This window comes from Sus scrofa, chromosome 4, assembly GCF_054392235.1.
Source record: "Sus scrofa isolate SSC_HxYL_T2T_F1_AM1 chromosome 4, Sscrofa_HxYL_maternal_Yorkshire_Landrace_v2.0, whole genome shotgun sequence".
Classification (NCBI taxonomy): Eukaryota; Metazoa; Chordata; class Mammalia; order Artiodactyla; family Suidae; genus Sus; species Sus scrofa.
Window position 1 is genome coordinate 104111868 of NC_139386.1, and position 18530 is coordinate 104130397.

General features: G+C 49.1%; 1 protein-coding gene across 14 annotated transcripts; it reads left to right on the top strand.

Moving 5' to 3' along the window:
• The first annotated feature begins 101 nt into the window (after window positions 1-101).
• On the top strand, window positions 102-17795 carry ITGA10 (integrin subunit alpha 10). 14 transcript variants are annotated; one of them, XR_014844184.1, is made up of 30 exons: window positions 102-238; window positions 1730-1841; window positions 2041-2150; window positions 2363-2454; window positions 2680-2794; window positions 3615-3742; window positions 3906-4054; window positions 5006-5156; window positions 5356-5521; window positions 5658-5731; window positions 5973-6117; window positions 6320-6468; window positions 6691-6834; window positions 6968-7171; window positions 7478-7608; window positions 8247-8413; window positions 8510-8652; window positions 9198-9311; window positions 9504-9589; window positions 9699-9840; window positions 10013-10105; window positions 10256-10332; window positions 10446-10589; window positions 11030-11114; window positions 11286-11399; window positions 11898-11978; window positions 12131-12244; window positions 14380-14475; window positions 15001-15114; window positions 15382-17795. XR_014844184.1 is itself a non-coding variant. In XM_021089939.2 (30 exons), exons 1-30 carry the CDS (start codon window positions 187-189, stop codon window positions 15445-15447), a joined length of 3504 nt encoding a protein of 1167 aa, XP_020945598.1. In that variant the 5' UTR covers window positions 102-186; the 3' UTR covers window positions 15448-17795. The 14 variants fall into 14 exon arrangements, 7 of the variants coding, with proteins under 7 accessions (XP_020945598.1, XP_084879097.1, XP_084879100.1 ...); XR_014844181.1 differs by having other exon boundaries at window positions 10500-10589; window positions 14935-15114; XR_014844186.1 differs by having other exon boundaries at window positions 6971-7171.
• The last annotated feature ends 735 nt before the right edge of the window (window positions 17796-18530 follow it).

The following is an 18530-nucleotide window of genomic DNA, read 5'->3' on the forward strand; positions in this document are numbered from 1 at the left end:
ACTAAGATCACTCAGTCCTTGGTCTGGGGCTCCCCACAGTTCCCCACCATTACTCCTCCCATTCCTTCCAACTTTATTTTTAGCTGCCAGTGGGAGGGGGCAGGATGGGAGGGAAAGTAAAGAAAACAGAGAAGGAGAGGGACAGAGGCATAGAGGACTTCTCACACGGACAGAGAGCATCCAGGCATGGAGTTCCCCCTCATCCCTCACCTGTTCTTGCCCCTGGTGTTCCTGACAGGTGAGGGAAGTTAATTTCTTGGTTTCTGGTGGCAATAGAAGATATGTGGACTATTTAGCATTGGGACCTTTATGGTTAAAATTCTTTGGAAGTTAGGTTGAGAGGTTAATTGTTTCTACATTTCGTGTGTGTCTGTGTGCATGAGCATGCACATGCGCACACATATGACTGCCTGGCAGGGGCTGAAGCTGACCAGTCCCTGGTGTAATATTTGTGTCCAGTTATCTAAAACTTTGTCCTAAGCCTTGGATGACTGGCGGGACCAAAAAGAAACATGATGTGACCTTCCACGTGGCTAGTCTGATTACTGTTATCCCCCTTACTACTTCTCCCTACCCTTAGTGGACTGTGGAGCCTGAGGCGTAACTGACTAACTGTGTGGTCAGAACTCTGGGTTTATCTAACCAATGAGCTACAGTTCCTGGTCATACAGCCCTGCCAGTTTCCTGGATGCAAAAAGGCTCACATACGAAACACCTTTCTGAAAATGAGTATAGTTTGAGACAGAGCTATAGCCATTGGTGAAAGTGGTGGTGGGGTGGCCTGAGAGGGTTGCTTGAAAAGCAGGAGCAAGACATAGCCAGGGAAAGAACCATGGGAGGGACAAGAGGCCTGGAATTTTTCCTCATCAGTACCCTGTAATCTTTGTTTCCTAAAATACCAGCTCTGATTTTAAAGGGGGTTGAGAGGGAAGAATCAGCCAGGATATGATGTGTGTGTGTGTGTTTGGTGGGGGGTGGGTGGGGGTGGTCTTTAGAATCGGCCGAGAATTACGGAAGAAATGCAGGTAGGCAGGGGGCAGTTGGGAGGGGGATGAGTTAGAAAGGAAGCAGATGATGAGAAACTTTGGGGTGATGGAACTCTTGGAAAAGTTGGATGGCAAACTATGTGTGTAGGCAGGCAAGTGGCTCCACCCAGTTAATTACCAGTGAGGTTTCCAGGGCTGGAATCAACCAGAGACCTAGACCCTGGAGAGAGTGTAACAATGAAATCTGGAGTCAAGGAGACACAGGAAGAGAAGGAGAGATCCAGGCGTGCTGTGGTCCCTAACCTATTATTCTCCCTATGATCCTGGGTTTGGGGAGAATTTGGAAGGGATGTTTTTCTAGGGCTGCAGAAAGGCCTTCTCTTTTGACACTCACAACTCAGAGAGGAGGATGTGTAGGAGGAATGATGTAGAACAGAGGAAACTGACCCTTCCAGACATGTCTGTAAATGAGATTTCAGGGATAGGAATGGAAATACAGCTGTGCAACAGCATGGCAGAGGGCCACAGGTTAGATATCTGGACCCAAACACAGGAAGCAAATCATCCTTGCTTGGAGCTCTGAGTATATGACATTGACAGAGGCCAGGGCAGCTTATGAGTAAGAAGAAAGGAGATAGACTGAGATCAAAACTTTCCCTTCACGGCTTCTCTCTGGTTGTACCTTCTGGCTTCTCTCTGATCTCTGACTCTTTCCTGCTAACATCATGATTCTGGCCCCCCAGGTCTCTGCTCCCCCTTTAATCTGGACGTGCATCACCCACGCCTATTTCCAGGGCCACCCGAGGCTGAATTTGGATATAGTGTCTTACAACATGTTGGGAGTGGACAGCGATGGTGAGGAGGAAACCGGAGGGCCGTGGGATTGGGACTGTGATAGGGCTATTAAAGGGGAGGCAAGGTAGATAGAAATATAAATTCATCTGGTCCTTTGGAAGTGGCTGGGGCTCTAGACTTGCCATCCCTGTGCCCTTTCCCTCTGGCCTATCTCAAGTGTCATATTCACACTGTGCTTGTATTCATGCCTTCCTCCCAGGATGCTGGTCGGTGCCCCCTGGGATGGGCCTTCAGGTGATAGAAGGGGAGATGTTTACCGCTGCCCCATTGGGGGCTCCCGCAGTGCCGCATGTGCCAAGGGCCACTTGGGTAAGAAGATTCTTCACTCTTCCACTCCTACCCCTAACTTTAACATACCAGTAGCTTTGACCCCTTACACCTCACTTCTTCATCTCCATATCTCAGTTGCTCCCCATTCCTGACTCGATCCTGATCTCATCCTCTTCCAAAATGACCCTGTACTCTCAATCACCCCATCTGTGACTTTGTGATCTCATTCTCTTCCGCTCCCCTCCAACCAGGCGACTATCCACTGGGAAATTCATCTCGTCCTGCTGTGAATATGCACCTGGGAATGTCTCTGCTAGAGACAGATGGTGATGGGGGATTCATGGTAAGCTAAGGAAAGGGTGATGGTGGGGTCTCTGAAGGTTCATGGTAGAGTGGCGGGTAGTATGGTAAGGGAAATTGGTCTATGTGGAGGGATCAAGGATTAAAACCCCTAGAAAATAAGGAAGAGAATCTTGGGGAGTGGTCTCAATGCTTCCTTTGACTAGGAGCATGTTTCGAGGGTGCCCTCCCAAGCCAGAGAGTAACTGTTTCCCCCACCCATTCCCAGGCTTGTGCTCCTCTCTGGTCTCGTGCTTGCGGCTCCTCTGTCTTCAGTTCTGGGATATGTGCTCGTGTAGATGCCTCATTCCGGCTCCAGGGAAGCCTGGCACCCACCGCACAACGTGAGCCAGGAGAAGGGCCCTGAGGACTAAGTCCCCAGAATGGGGTGCAGGGTGGGAAAAAGATGGGGCCACAGGGTATGATGCTTGACAGGGCTCTACATGGCTATCCTCAGTGCTGTTAATGTGCCTACAGAAGTTCCATGTTTCCTAGCAGATTAGAATTCAGCCGCTTTACTGGAGCATCAAAACTCGACTGATTTAACCAACTTCAAAAATTCAACTTTTGCTCTATCCCTTCATACCCTATTTCTTGGCTATAGACTTCACCTCACCATTTTCTGGTGTATCATCTATTTTTATACCTCCATCTCCTTTCGTTTAAAGTATTTTCCACCCAAATGCTCTCCTTTATATTCTCCTCTCCTCAAACATCTCCAGTCTTCATTATTTTCTCAGTTGCTGCCTCCTGTAATTCCCCACCATCAGAACTGACCCTCTGCTGTTCTCCCACAACATAAAGTGGTGCTCTTTCTACTAGCACTTAATTCCTTCCTCTTTGTTTTGTAGTCAACTCTGGGTATCCTATCTTCTCTCTTACTCATTTTGTATTGACCCAGGACTTGGCACACTCTCTTCCTTGTCTGTTAGAAGTGCCTAATAAGTATTTGTTTTTTTTTTTAATTTATTTTTTTTATTTTATTTTCCCACTGTACAGCAAGGGGGTCAGGTTATCCTTAGATGTATACATTGCAGTTACAATTTTTTCCCCCACCTAATAAGTATTTGAATTAAATGTGCCTTCCTCTGACCTCTTCTCGTGTTGCCCCCATGCCCATTATCCTCCACCCCTCTGTTCCCCTCCCCATACCCCTCCTCCTAGGCTGCCCCACATACATGGATGTTGTCATTGTCTTGGATGGCTCCAACAGCATCTACCCCTGGTCTGAAGTTCAGACCTTCCTACGAAGACTGGTAGGGAGGTTGTTTATTGACCCGGAGCAGATACAGGTAAGAGAAGGCAATAGGATGGGCTTGGATGGGGAGAGACAGGGAGAAAGGAGATGAATGTTCAGTAGTCTCCAGGTGCTCATCTCCCTTCCCTCACACACCTTCTTATCCTACCCCCCGCCCCCATACACACACTCCTTTAGAGTGCACACTTTATTCTCAGGTGGGCCTGGTACAGTATGGGGAGAGCTCTGTACATGAGTGGTCCCTGGGAGATTTCCGAACCAAGGAAGAAGTGGTGAGAGCAGCAAGGAACCTGAGCCGGCGGGAGGGACGAGAAACAAAGACTGCTCAAGCAATAATGATGGCCTGGTGAGGCACCGGGAAGGGGGTGTGGGAAGCCAGAAGGGCTAGGGGAGGGTTTGGAGTGCCGTGTGTACATCCTAAGATGTCTTGGAGGCTTATCTTTGTGTGCATACTAATGGTAGGTGAGAGAAGGCTAAATTGTCTGTCATTGCATTTCTACAAAGTGTCTATGTCTTTGTCACTCCATGTTTCTGCTTTGTTTATCTTTGCAGACAGAATTCTCTGTCTCTGTACCTCCACTCCCACTTTGATCTTGGCCCTCAGGTTTTCCACCATTCATGTCCTAGCCCATTTTCCAGACGTGACAAAACTCATCTCTGAAAGATTCCCCTGACTTGACTATTTTCCTTTATTCCAATTCCTTTAATATTTGTCCCCCCAGGGAGTTCCCATTGTGGCTCAGTGGGTTATGAACCTGACTAGTATCCATGAGGATGCGGGTTCCATCCATGGCCTCACTCAGTAGGTTAAGGATCCAGCGTGGCCATGAGCTGTGGTGTAGGTCACAGATGCAGCTCGGATCTGGCGTTGCTGTGGCTGTGGTGTAGACCAGCAGCTACAGCTATGATTCAACCTCTAGCCTGGGAGCCTCCATAATGCTACAGGTGCTGCCCTAAAAAACAACAACAACAACCAAAAAACTCCTCTTCCCAAGTATACAGTTATTTTAGGAATGAATCTATGAATGAATGGATTTTATCCTTATTTGCATTGATGATATGATGATGATGCTCTTTATGTTCTATGACATACAGACATTTGAGTGCTTACTGTGTGCCAGTCTCTATGCTAGACAGTTGGGGAGATGGGCTAAGAGGCAAGAAGCCTGATCTCGGTGAACTGCTGATAGTGTTAAGTGCGGGTGTGTGTGTGTGTGTGTGTGTGTGTGTGTGTCTGTCTGTCTGAATCTATCTGCATATATCTGATCACACTTCACTCTTTTCTCTCTCTTCTCAGCACAGAAGGATTCAGTCAGTCCCATGGGGGCCGACCCGAGGCTGCCAGGCTACTGGTGGTTGTCACTGATGGAGAGTCACATGATGGCGAGGAGCTTCCTGAGGCACTAAAGGCCTGTGAGGCTGGAAGAGTGACACGCTATGGGATTGCGGTGAGAATCAAATCTGGATCTGGAGGGAAGGAAGGGGTTGAGGATGGTGACATTGAGGACTGAGAACATAAGGAAAATGGGCATTAACCATTTCCCGGACATCAGCCATAGTTCCCTTTCTTCTTCTTTGTGTTCTGTACCAGCTCTAACATCTCAGTTCAAATAGGTAATAGACCCTACCTTGATCTCCTGACCCCAGGTCCTTGGTCACTATCTCCGGCGGCAGCGAGACCCCAGCTCTTTCCTCCAGGAAATCAGAGCTATTGCCAGTGATCCAGATGAGAGATTCTTCTTCAATGTCACAGATGAAGCTGCACTCACTGACATTGTGGATGCATTAGGGGACCGGATTTTTGGCCTTGAGGGTAATGATTACCCCAGAGAAATGGAGGGCAGGGCAGTGGGAGTTTTGGAGTATAGGTGGGGTTTTGGAGTAAGTTCAATAGACCAAAAGGGGAACTGTTTTCTCTTATTTTGTCTTCATATCTTCTTGTCCTCAAGGATCCCATGGAGAAAATGAAAGCTCCTTTGGGCTGGAAATGTCTCAGATTGGTTTCTCTACTCATCGGCTCAAGGTTGGATAGACTCTGACCTCTCCATGACCCCTCTCAACATCTGGACTCCTTCCAACCTCTAACTCAGACAACTTCTACCCCAGGCTCTTCTAGATTCCTTCTTTAACAATGTCCATGCTGACCTTCCCCGCCCTTTCTAACTGACCCCAGCATGCCCTCAGCGACCCTCTCACTCCTGGACAGGTTTTTCTTCTTATTCCCCACTGTCTCTTCAGCGACCCCATCTGGTTCTGCCCCACAGGATGGGATTCTCTTTGGGATGGTGGGGGCTTATGACTGGGGGGGCTCAGTGTTATGGCTTGAAGAAGGTCACCGCCTCTTCCCACCACGGACAGCCCTGGAAGATGAGTTCCCCCCTGCATTGCAGAACCATGCAGCCTACCTGGGTGAGTAGCAGAGAACTGCAAAAGATTAGAGAGGGGTGGGCTGTGCTTCCTCAGTGGGGGGTTATAAAGTCCTCTTAAGTTGTGCAGTTTCCACACATCTCCTGCTACTTTCCTTGGGACCCCCTGCTATGCTTTTAGGGAGCCTTCCTACTCTATCCCCATTTTCTTTCCATTGCACTTCTGATTCCTTGCCCATTTCTAGGTTACTCTGTTTCCTCTATGCTTTTGCGGGGTGGACGCCGCCTCTTTCTCTCGGGGGCTCCTCGGTTCAGACATCGAGGAAAGGTCATCGCCTTCCAGCTTAAGAAAAATGGGGCTGTGAGGGTCGCCCAGAGCCTCCAGGGGGAGCAGGTAAGGCATCCAAGGGAGGGTGGGGGGCCCCTTAGATCCTGAGGGACCTCCAGGCTGTGGGGGGAGAGAGTGGAGGGTTGAGAGGGGGACCTGCAAAATCTGTTGAATTCTGGTTGGCAGAGTCAGTCGGGGGTGTGAGGACCAGATTGGCAGGTGCTTCCTGCTTGTCCATAATCTTCCCTTCCCTTTCCTCTGGTGTCACCGCTCCCCACCACTCCCCAGATTGGCTCATACTTTGGCAGTGAGCTCTGCCCATTGGATACGGATGGGGATGGGCCAACTGATGTCTTACTTGTGGCTGCTCCTATGTTCCTGGGGCCCCAGAACAAGGAGACAGGACGTGTTTATGTGTATCTGGTGGGCCAGGTGAGACTTGGTGGGATCCCCTAGAACGTGTTTGGGGGTGTAGAGGGAGGCAGGGAAGATACACACATTGGAGGGCTGACTGAGAGGTTGGCAGTATCAAGTCAGCATCTTCCATCTTCCTCGCCTCCACCAGCAGTCCTTGCTGACACTCCAGGGAACACTTCAGCCAGAACCCCCCCAGGATTCTCGGTTTGGCTTTGCCATGGGTGCCCTTCCTGATCTGAATCAAGATGGTTTTGCTGATGTGGCTGTGGGGGCGCCCTTAGAGGATGGGCACCGTGGAGCGCTGTACCTCTATCATGGGACCCAGAGTGGAGTCAGGCCCCATCCTGCACAGGTCAGGAGTGCCAAGATAAAGCAGGGCCACGGTGGGAAGAAGGGGAAGGGACATGCACTCTCTTCTTACCATTGCTCCCCTGGGTTTGAGACCCAAACTGAACAAGTGCTTTTTTTTTTTTAATCAGTTGTCAAAAAGGTGAGGTGGTGGGGTAGGAAACATGTTGCTGTACTAAGGACACCTGAACGGCATGGGCTAGTTGCTCTTCCTCCTCATGCCTGAGGGGAGAATGGGAAAGAGCCAGGCAAGAAGCCTGGGAAACCAGGTGTGTGAGTCCCAGCCCAGTCTCTCCTCTCTCCCTCTCAGCGGATTGCTGCTGTCTCCATGCCACAGGCCCTCAGCTACTTTGGCCGAAGTGTGGATGGCCGGCTAGATCTGGATGGAGATGACCTGGTAGATGTGGCTGTGGGTGCCCAAGGGGCAGCCATCCTACTCAGGTGAGCAGTCCCAGCTCAGGTAGCAGTGGAGAGCATTGAAGAGTGTCAAAAGCAAGAGCTTTGGAATAACAAACTTAGATTTGGATTTCTTCTTCTTCTTCTTCTTTTTTTTTTTTCTTTTTGTCTTTTTAGGGCCACCCCTGAGGCATATGGAGGTTCCCAGGCTAAGGGTCGAATCGGAGCTGCAGCTGCCAGCCTACACCACGGCCACAGCAATGCAGGATCCAAACCATGTCTACAGCCTACACCACAGCTCACAGCAACACAGGATCCATGGATACTAGTTGGGTTCATTACCACTGAGGCACAATGGGAACTCCAGATTTGGATTTCTTGATCAGTTTACTCTGTGCCTCCATTTCTTAGATTATGAGATGGGAATAATAATAGTACCTGCCTTATAGGCTTGCTGTGAGATAATCCATGTAAAGATCTTAACACAGTGCTTAGCACATGGCAGATACCTATTAAATGTCAGCTGTTATCTTACTTCTGTCAGAAAGTTCAGGGGAGGGTGACCCATGTGTCACCTAGCCCCTTATTCTTTCCTTTGACCTCAGGGAGGCAAACACTGGGGACTGTCTTTCTCAAAGGGCTTTCCCCCCACTGGTAGAATTTCTTTCCCACCCCGTTCCCAGTTCCCGGCCCATTGTCCACCTGGACCCTTCACTGGATGTGACCCCGCCAGCCATCAGTGTGGTTCAGAGGGACTGTAGGCGGCGAGGCCAGGAGGCGGCCTGTCTATCTGCAGCCCTTTGCTTCCAAGTGACGTCCCGCACTCCTGGCCGCTGGGATCGCCGATTCCGTGAGTGACTGGAGGGCATCTTAGGCAGCTATCAGCCCCTTGCCTGCCCTGGTGTCTGGACCCCTCTCCACCCCCACTCTTTCCTGCCCCACACAGATGTGCGGTTCACAGCATCCCTGGATGAGTGGACGGCTGGGGCACGAGCAGCATTTGATGGCTCTGGCCAAAGGCTGTCCCCTCGGCGGCTCCGGCTCAATGTGGGGAATGTCACTTGTGAGCAGCTGCACTTCCATGTGCTGGTGAGGAGGGGGCAGGAACTGCTTTGCATCAGGGCCTGGGAGGGAGTGGAAGGCTGAATCGGGGGAGAAATTTCTGGTGGATTGGCAAGAAAGCCACAGCCAGAAAAGTGAGAAAGTTCAGACTTTGGAGTCAGGCTGATCTGGGTTTGAATCCTAGCTCTTCCATTTACCACCTGTGAATTCTGGAAAGTCACATAACCTGCAAACCTCAGTTTCCTTGCCTGAAAAGGGAGGATGATAATAGTAGGAGTTGTCTTAGAATTAAATGTATTAGTACTGAGGAAGTTCCCGCTGTGGCACTGTGGGTTAAGGATCTGGCATTGCTGAAGCTGCATGCACGTGTTCCATCCCTGGCCCGGGAACTTCCACATGCTGCAGATGCAGCCAAAAAAAGAGAAAAAGCAGTAGTATTGATAAACCCTAAGGGCAGTGCCCAGCACACAGAAAGCACTCAGGAAATGATCAGTATAATTAGCACATTCTGCCAGGGGCCTGGGTTATATCCCTAACCCTGACTCCCCGTCATCCTTGATTCTTTCTCTCAGGATACATCAGATTACCTCCGGCCAGTGGCCTTGACTGTGACCTTTGCTTTGGACAACACCACGAAGCCAGGGCCTGTGCTGGATGAGGGCTCACCCACCTCCATACGAAAGCTGGTCAGCAGTGGGGACTCCCCTGGGTCCCCACACAGCTCTTCTCAGTGAATTCAAGAGGAAGGGGAGGGAGGAGACATGAGATCACAGTGAAACCTGCCCTGGGCACCCACTCTTCTCTTTTCACTTTTCCCCCAATTCTATTCCTTTCTCCTTGCCTTCCTCTCAGCCCTCAGCCTCATCTCTCTCCTCTAGGTCCCCTTCTCGAAGGATTGTGGCCCTGACAATGAATGTGTCACTGATCTGGTACTTCGAGCTAATATGGACATCAGAGGCTCCAGGTGGGGTGGACATGAACTGGCCAAACCAGGGTGACCTGAGACAGACCAGGAAAACAGAAGGCTCTGGCGCCCTTTCAACTCTGGGCTCTCCTTTATCCACCACTCCTAGGAAGGACCCGTTCATGGTTCGAGGTAGTCGGCGGAAGGTGCTGGTGTCAGCAACTCTGGAGAACAGGAAGGAAAATGCCTACAACACTAGCCTGAGTCTCAGCTTCTCCAGAAACCTCCACTTGTCCAGTTTGACTCCTCAGGTGCCCTTGGGGGAGGGAATTGGGAGGAGTCAGGGAGGGAGGAAGAAGGAGATTGGGGTGTTGGCTGTGAGGGGCTCTAGAGAAAGGCTGTGTTTAGAGGCTGTGGGCAGGAGAGTAGTTGTAGGCCCAGCTCTGGCCTCCACTCCCATCACTGCCACTCCTCTGCTTTCAGCGGGACAGCCAGGTGAAGGTGGAATGCACGGCCCCTTCCCCTCATGCCCGGCTCTGCAGTGTGGGCCATCCTGTCTTTCAGACGGGAGCCAAGGTGAGTTGGGGCCCACGATGAGAAAAGAGAGCAAGGGCTGGAATCTGTGGGGCCTGGGAGTTTAGGGAAGGGGGCACACAAAGGCTCCTATTCCTCTGTAGTTGCCCCATGAAGAGACATCTACCATGACCCCATGTCCATTGCCCCCAGGTGACCTTTCTGCTGGAGTTTGAGTTTAGCTGCTCCTTTCTCCTGAGCCAGGTCCTTGTGAGGCTGACTGCCACCAGGTGAGAGCAATGGGAATTTCCTCCCAGCCCTCTCCTGTTGGGTCTTGGTGGTGGTGGTGGTGGTGGTGGGTGGTGGGTGAGGGGGTGGAAACAGCATGATTCCTTTACTCCAGAAAGGGGTGTCTGAGACAGGGCTGGGATGTGAGCCTCTCTCCCTGACCCTACAGCGATAGCCTGGAGAGAAATGGAACACTTCAAGATAACATAGCCCAGACCTCAGCCTATATCCAATATGAACCTCAACTCCTATTCTCTAGGTATGGCTCAGCTCCTCACTGGGACCCCATTCTGAGCCGAGACGCATACTCTATCTTTCCCCCCTTACCCTCCATGTGCTTCAGGGTTCCCAAACACCAAACCCTTGTGGCTGCTCCGTCTTTTTGCCCTCAGTCCCACTCACACTGAAACTTCTCTTTTAAGCATCTTCGTTTCCTAGGCATAGGTGTACCTATACATCCTCAATGTAGGGCTTTTTGGACCCTGGGGATTAGAGCTGGGGTGAAGGGATATGGGATGTGGCCACAAAGTTTATACCAAGTCCATGCCATGCCTCATTTCTATCTTTTCTATGTACCCTCATCTCTTTATCCATGTGCTGGCGCTTCCTTCCCTGAATCCATATCTATGTGCTGATGATGTGCCCCTGTGTCTACGTCATGGCTGTGACCGTGCACTTCTTGACTTGGTGTCCATGCAGTGAGTCCACTCTGCACCGCTATGAGGTTCACCCATATGGGACCCTCCCAGTGGGCCCTGGCCCGGAATTTAAAACCACTCTTAGGGTGAGAAGCTGGAAGGGCCTGGCATGAGTGGCAGGGGGAGTGGAGGGGGGGAGTCCTGGGAAAAGGATGGGAAGAGTCTTAGATTTCAGTGTTATGGAGGGTAAAGGGGAACAGATGAGGAAGGGTCTTTCTCTGTTTCTCACCTCTTCCCATCTCCAATCCTTCTTTTAGGTTCAGAACCTTGGCTGCTATGTGGTCAGTGGCCTCATCATCTCGGCCCTCCTTCCAGCCGTGGCCCATGGGGGCAATTACTTCCTGTCACTGTCTCAAGCCATCACGAACAATGTGAGTCTGGGCTAGGGCTGTATAGAACCCTGTCCCTTGATCTGGTGGACTCACCCAGCTCCCTATCTGCTGGGTCACTGCTCTCAGGGCTCCTTCCTCCCTGCGGGGCGGGGGTTTCTCTTACATATGAAGCTTCTTTGAAAAGAAGGAAAGAGACAAGCCAGGGAAGAACCACAAGAGGGTAGGTGGTATGCTCCTGCTCAGCCTGGATTGGCCGGCCTCTCACCATCAAGAAGATCCCTCAGGAGTTCTCATTGTGGCTCGGTGGGTTAAGAACCCAATTAGTATCCATGAGGATGTGGGTTTGATCCCTGGTCTCCCTCAGTGGGTTAAGAATCCAGTGTTGCCATGAGCTGTATTGCAGACATGGCTCAGATCTGATGTCGCTGTGAGCCGTGGCTCCAGTTTGACCCCTAGCCTGAGAACTTCCATATGCTGCATGTGCAACCCTAAAAAGCAAAAAAAAGAGAAGTTCCCTCAAGTTGAATCTCCCTCTAGGCGAGCTGCACAGTGCAGAATTTGACTGAGCCTCCAGGGCCCCCTGTGCATCCAGAGGAGCTTCAGCACACAAGCAGGCTGGTATGAGTCACAAGTGGGTGAAGAAAGTGTCCAGGGCAAGGATGCAGGGGGGAGCAGTAGAGTTTGGAGCCTTAGGATGGAGGGTAGAGCCTTGGGTGGGAGTAGGGGATCTTTCCACCCCAGGGTCCTGATCTGTCTCTCTCTTCTGCTAGAATGGGAGCAATACTCGGTGTCAGGTTGTGAGGTGCTACCTTGGGCGACTGGCAAAGGGGACTGAGATCTCTATTGGACTACTGAGGCTGGTTCACAATGAATTTTTCCGGAGGGTAAACTTTTCCTTTTTTACTACTCTCCCCTTCTGCTCCTATCTGGGACTTTCGCATAGGCTTTTTGGGTAGACAGACCTCTTTTCAAGTTCTAGCTTTGTCTCTTACTAGCAAAGTTGTTTCATTTCTCTAAGCTTCTTTCTCCTCATCTCTAAGATGGAGAAGAAAATACCTATGTCATGAGATTGTTGTAAAGAATAAATGAATAAAGACGTGAACTCACTAGAAGTTCATCACTTAATATACTTGGATTTTCCTTCATTTATCATCTCTTAGTGCTATACCAATAATGAACATTTATAGGATACCTAAATTCAATCAACCCATCAAGTGCTTACCATATAAATAAAAGGCCCTCTATTAGGTAGACACTGAGGAGACTATCCCCAACATTTAGCACCATGCCTAACTCATTGTAGTGATTTAATACATTTTATGAAATGAATGAGTAATGAATAATGTTGATATTACATGCAAGGTATGCATGGAGGGTAGTGTGAAATGATATTGTATAGTTGAAAGAGATCTAGATTATGAAAGTTCTTGAAAGCTAGGAAGATGAAATTGAACTTGATGTGATAGGCCAGTCAAGAGTCAGTGTGAGGAGTTCCCGTTGTGACTCAGCGGTTAACAAACACGACTAGTATCCACGAGGATGCAGGTTTGATCCCTTACCTCTCTCAATGGGTTAAGGATCTGGCGTTGCCATGAGCTGTGGTGTAGATTGCAAACATGGCTCAGATTCTGCATTGCTGTGGCTGTGGTGTAGGGCGGGCAGCTGTAGCTCTGACTCAACCCCTAGCTTGGGAATCTCCATAGGCTGTGGGTGAGGCCCTAAAAAGACCAAAAAAAAAAAAAAAAAAAAAAAAAAGTTCAGTGTGAATTCCTGAGCAGGGAAATGACATCTCAATGACAACAGCTATTTAGGACTAGGGATTTATATTATGCTTTCCCTTGAACCAGCTACTTTTTTTTTTTTTTTTTTTTTTTTTTTTGTCTTTTGTCTTTTGTCTTTTTTGTTGTTGTTGTTGCTATTTCTTGGGCCGCTCCTGCGGCATATGGAGGTTCCCAGGCTAGGGGTTGAATCGGAGCTGTAGCCACCGGCCTACACCAGAGCCACAGCAACGCGGGATCCGAGCCGCGTCTGCAACCTACACCACAGCTCACGGCAACGCCGGATCGTTAACCCACTGAGCAAGGGCAGGGACCGAACCCGCAACCTCATGGTTCCTAGTTGGATTCGTTAACCACTGCGCCACGACGGGAACTCCTGAACCAGCTACTTTAAATAACACAAGAGCCCTGGGATATAGGCATGTTTCAGGGAAGTTATTCTGAAAGACACCCAAGTCTGGTTCTTTCTTTTTTTTTTTTTTTTTTTTTTTTTTTTTGTCTTTTTGCCTTTTCTAGGGCTGCTCCTGCAGCATATGGAGATTCCCAGGCTAGGGGTCCAATCGGAGCTTGAGCCACTGGCCTACACCAGAGCCACAGCAACGCAGGATCCAAGCTGCGTCTGCAACCTACACCACAGCTCACGGCAACGCCGGATCCTTAACCCACTGAGCAAGGCCAGGGATTGAACCCGCAACCTCATGGTTCCTAGTCGGATTCGTTAACCACTGCGCCACGATGGGAACTCCTGGTTCTTTCTTTATCTCTCTTTGGTATCCTTTTTTCATTCATTTATTTATTCTTTTAACAAAGATTTATTGAGAAACTGTGCTAGGCACTAGGGACACATAAATTAGTAAGACACAACTCTTGACCTCAAGGATCTTATAGTTCGGTGGTGAAAGAAAGAGAAGCAAGCAGCATATTATAACCCTGTCCAGGGTGTGGGTTAGGAGGAAATACTCCCCCGCTTCCCAGAAGGGACAACCTCTAAACTTCAACCTAAAGGAAAGGCAGGCGTGAGCCAAAGAAAGAATGTGTTGACAGCATTTCAGGTGGAACAAGCAGAGTATGTGAAGGGCCAGAGGCTTTCCATCTATTACCCTTCCTCTCCTTCCCCATTGGTCTCACTCAACCTTTTCTCCTCTGGTCTTGAGGATCCTAGAAGCTGTGCCTCTCAGCCTCATCTTTGCCACTGGGGTTCTGAGAGCCGTAGCTCACTTTAAATGTCTTCCCATCCACAGGCCAAATTCAAGTCTCTGACAGTGGTCAGCACATTCGAGCTGGGAACTGAGGAGGGCAGTGTCCTACAGCTGACAGAAGCCTCCCGCTGGAGTGAGGTGAGGCTGGAGACTGAGTTTGAGAGCCAAGAAACTAGTGCATGTTGGGGTGAGATAAGGGCAATCTTCGAGCTCTGTCAGAACAGAAGTGTCTTCATGAGGCAGTGTTCAGGGAATCAGAAGTGACAAATCAAAATGATGGGGCCCTTGGAGCTCCATTGTGGCGCAGCAGAAATGAATCCAAGTCATATCCATGAGGTTGCAGGTTCGAATCCCGGGCCTTGATCAGTGGGTCGGGGATCTGGTGTTACCACGAGCTGTGGTGTAGGTTGTAGATGCGGCTCAGATCCCATGTTTCTGTGGCTGTGGTGTAGCTGCAGCTCCAATTTGACCCCTACCCTGGGAACTTCCATATGCCCTAAAAAGACCAAAAAAAAAAAAAAAAAAAAAAAAAAGAATGGTGGGCCCACTGCCTCCATTCCTACTTTAGTTTCTTTCCTTTTATTCTTCTGTTTCAAGGCTGGCTTTTCTACAATGTGGGGTGCAAAAGAGTGCAAGTGAAAAACAGTTCTTCTCCCTATACAGAGCTTCCTGGAGGTGATTCAGTCCCGTCCCGTCCTCATCTCCCTGTGGATCCTGATTGGCAGTGTCCTGGGAGGGCTGCTCCTGCTTGCTCTCCTTGTCTTTTGCCTTTGGAAGGTAAGCACTGCTGTAGTTGGGAGCATGGGTTGTGGTGCCCATGAGTTAAGAGATCCTTGATTAGAGCAGGGAGAACTGGATTTGTGCTGCAGCTAAGCAGACAAGGGTATCATGCCCAGATCTCCTCTACAAATGTTGAATTAAACTAAGCCAACTAAAATACATTTGAATCTCCTTTTGGAAGCAGAACAAAACTGAAGATTTCCGATACCTCTGAGGGCTGTTGGTAAGGTCATTTGGCGATGACTCTTATGTCTTCCCCTGCAGCTTGGCTTCTTTGCCCGTAAGAAAATCCCTGAAGAAGAAAAAAGAGAAGAGAAAGTGGAGCAATGAATGTAGAATAAAGCCTCAGAAAGTTCTCCCTGGCAGCTTCTCTGAAAGGCTTGCATACGAGCAGAGGTTTGGGGGCTCAAATGGGACAAGAAGCCTCTGGACTATCTCTCCAGACCTGCAACCTGACTTGACTCTTGAGTTATGAGGATGCTGCTGGCAAGAGATGAGGCCTTACCTCAGACAAGAAGGGCTGGCACTAAAACCAGGAACACTCCCACCCTGTGCCTCCCTTCTCATGATCTGGGTTCCAGAGCCAACACTGGGGCCTTGGTGTAGAGCCCTTTTTTTCCTTATAACCAGGAACCAAGAATTTTTTGCCTAGGCCCTGACTTCATTCAGATTCCTTCTACATCCTCCCTGACAATTTGGAAAGATTAAGGGTTATCGTCCTCTGTTTCCCACCTCTCATCCTCCTGCCTTCTCCCCACTCCACAGGAGAAAGCTGACGTTGGCTTGAACGAAGTAAAGTCAACATCTGCTGCTTTCCTGTGGAGTCTGGTGATTCAGAGGGCCGGATGGGGAGAGTCAACAGGAAAAAAGGAGGGAGGAGGCAAAGCCACAAGACACATTCTGTACAATTCCAAGGGAACAGAGAAGCCTTTAGACAGGCAACTGCCATCCCCCTGAAACCTGAGACTTTCGTGGTGCACTCGCCCGCCCTCAGGTGCTGGAGAAATGGAGCCACGCAAGGATTTTCCCAACTCTGCAGCCTTCCCTGGGAGCGAGGCCAGGGCTGGGTGCCCGATTCTCTGGAGCCAGGGGCCCCCACGTGGCTAGAGCTGGAATAACAGAAAAAGACTGGCTACCCCAGGCAGTTCTCTCCTCTCTCAAGCCTCACACACTCCTGAACCCTCCTTGGAGCTGCCTTGTAGAAACTAGAGAGAAGGGAGAGGATTGCCTCTTGATGGTGGGAAACCCTTTCACTTTGCTAGATTTGGGAAGCAGCAGCCCCATGGGATCTGAACAAGTAGGGTTCGCATTAAGGAAGAAGCCGAAGTGGGTGGCAGGAGGTCTCTGGGAAGCAAGCCCTTATTTGATTGGCACTGGTTGTGTAGCACAAGTAGCTCCTAGAAAATGTTTCTGGGGCATCTCCAGTTATAACTTGTAGGGCTTCTCTGGTAGAATCAGTTTGCCAGTCCTTGCCTGATATGTACTGGAAATTCCCAAGTTGATTACTATCTCTGGTTCACCCCACCCCCTGACTCCCATTTTTTTTTGGTCATGGCCAGTAAAGAGAATTACATTCTCAACCACAAATGGGTAACTTATAGTAATTTGTAATCAAGACTTTGGATACCAAAGTCAGTTATTGGTTTCTAGAGGGCAGCTCTGATAGCCATTTGAAGAATCAGGACCTGTTTAGAGCTGAGAAGAGAGGGAGTCTGATTGGGCAGTTGATGAGCAGCCACAGATCCTGTCCTCCAGGGCTATTCTTAAGATCTGGTCGCAGTGTTTACTTTGGCATGTCTCTGGACTTTTGCATATGGCGTCGTCTGTTTCCTAGCAGGGTGGACAGTATATTAGATGGCCAGAACAAATACAATTCAGTATCAAATGACTCCTGGCTCTATTTGAGTTCCCTGGGATATAGACTGGTCACAAACAGCAAGAGATGGAGTCTTGGTTCACCTGAAACCTTATGCAGTTGAGTTCCTGGAAGGCAAAGCTATGAAGTATTTGACATGTTTTCTGTGACTCTTCCACTGGAGATGTGCTTTAGCCTCCTTAAGTGAGCATAGAGTGTAAAATGTGTAGGTATGGTAAGCATATAGGCCAAGATCAAAATCCCAGGTCTGCCATTTATGAGCTGTGTGACTTTGGGCAAGTCATAACTACACTGAGGCTGAGATAACAGTAAGAAGCTGTGTAGAGCAGTGGTTAAGAATGACGACAGGAGTTCTCGTCGTGGCTCAGCAGTTAGCGAACCTGACTAGCCTCTATGAAGATGAGGGTTCAATCCCTGGCCTCGATCAATGGGTTAAGGATCCAGCATTGCCATGAGCTGTGGTGTAGGTCGCAGATGCAGCTCGGATCTGGTGTTGCTGTGGCTGTGGTGTAGGCCAGTAGCTACAGCTCCAATTAGACCCATGGCCTGGGAACCTCCATATGCTGCAAGTATGGTCCTAAAAGACCAAAAAAAAAAAAAAAAAAAAAAAAAAAAGATGAAGACATATTTGAGTTTAAATTGAAGCTGTATCACTTAAAACCTGTTTGATCTAGAACAGATTTAACTTCTCTAGGTCTTGGTTTTCTTGACTTTGAACTTATTAGGGTTGTGCAAACTCAAGGAGATAATTCAGGTAAAGTGAACATAGAATAGTCAATAAATGGTAACTATTGTAACAAAACTTTTGTTATAATCTACCTTTATGTACCCTGTGTTCTGGGGATTGGGAAGGTAAATTGAAGCACCAGATGGTGCTTCTGATCTGGTGACTTACGTACCTGCTCTTTACAGACCCTGAAGATTTGTTTCTTCTGTGTGTTATTTTCTTCTCCCACTAAATCTTATCCTGTGTCTCATCCCCTTTGAAACAAGCCTCATGCCCACTAAGGTGATAATTAAGTTAACTAGCTTAAGGTTCTAATGGTAGAACTCAAACCTAGGAGTTCCTCTTGTAGCTTAGCAGGTTAAGAACCTGACATAGTGTCTGTGAGGATGTGAGTTCGATCCCTGGCCTTGCCTAGTGGGTTAAGGATCCAGCATTGCTGCAAGCTGTAAGCTGTTGCATGGGTCACAGTTGCAGCTTGGATCCGGCATTGCTGTGGTTATGGTGTAGGCCTGCAGCTGCAGCTCCAATTCCCAGGACCTTCCACATGTCATAGGTGTGCCCTAAAGAGAAAGAAAGAAAAAGAAAGGAAGGAAGAAAATTTATTGAATTTCTTTAGACACCTAGGATTCTTCTAGTGCCCTCGAGGAACATGTGTACTTAAGCATTGGCCTTCTAGAGACCATGTCTCTGCCTCTATTACCTCACCCTGAGAATGGTGGCCTGTTTGGCCTGTTAGGCAGGGGCAACCATCCTGTGATAAGCTGGTGAGTTATTTTGTGGCAGGAGGAGTCCATAGTGGCACTCAGTATA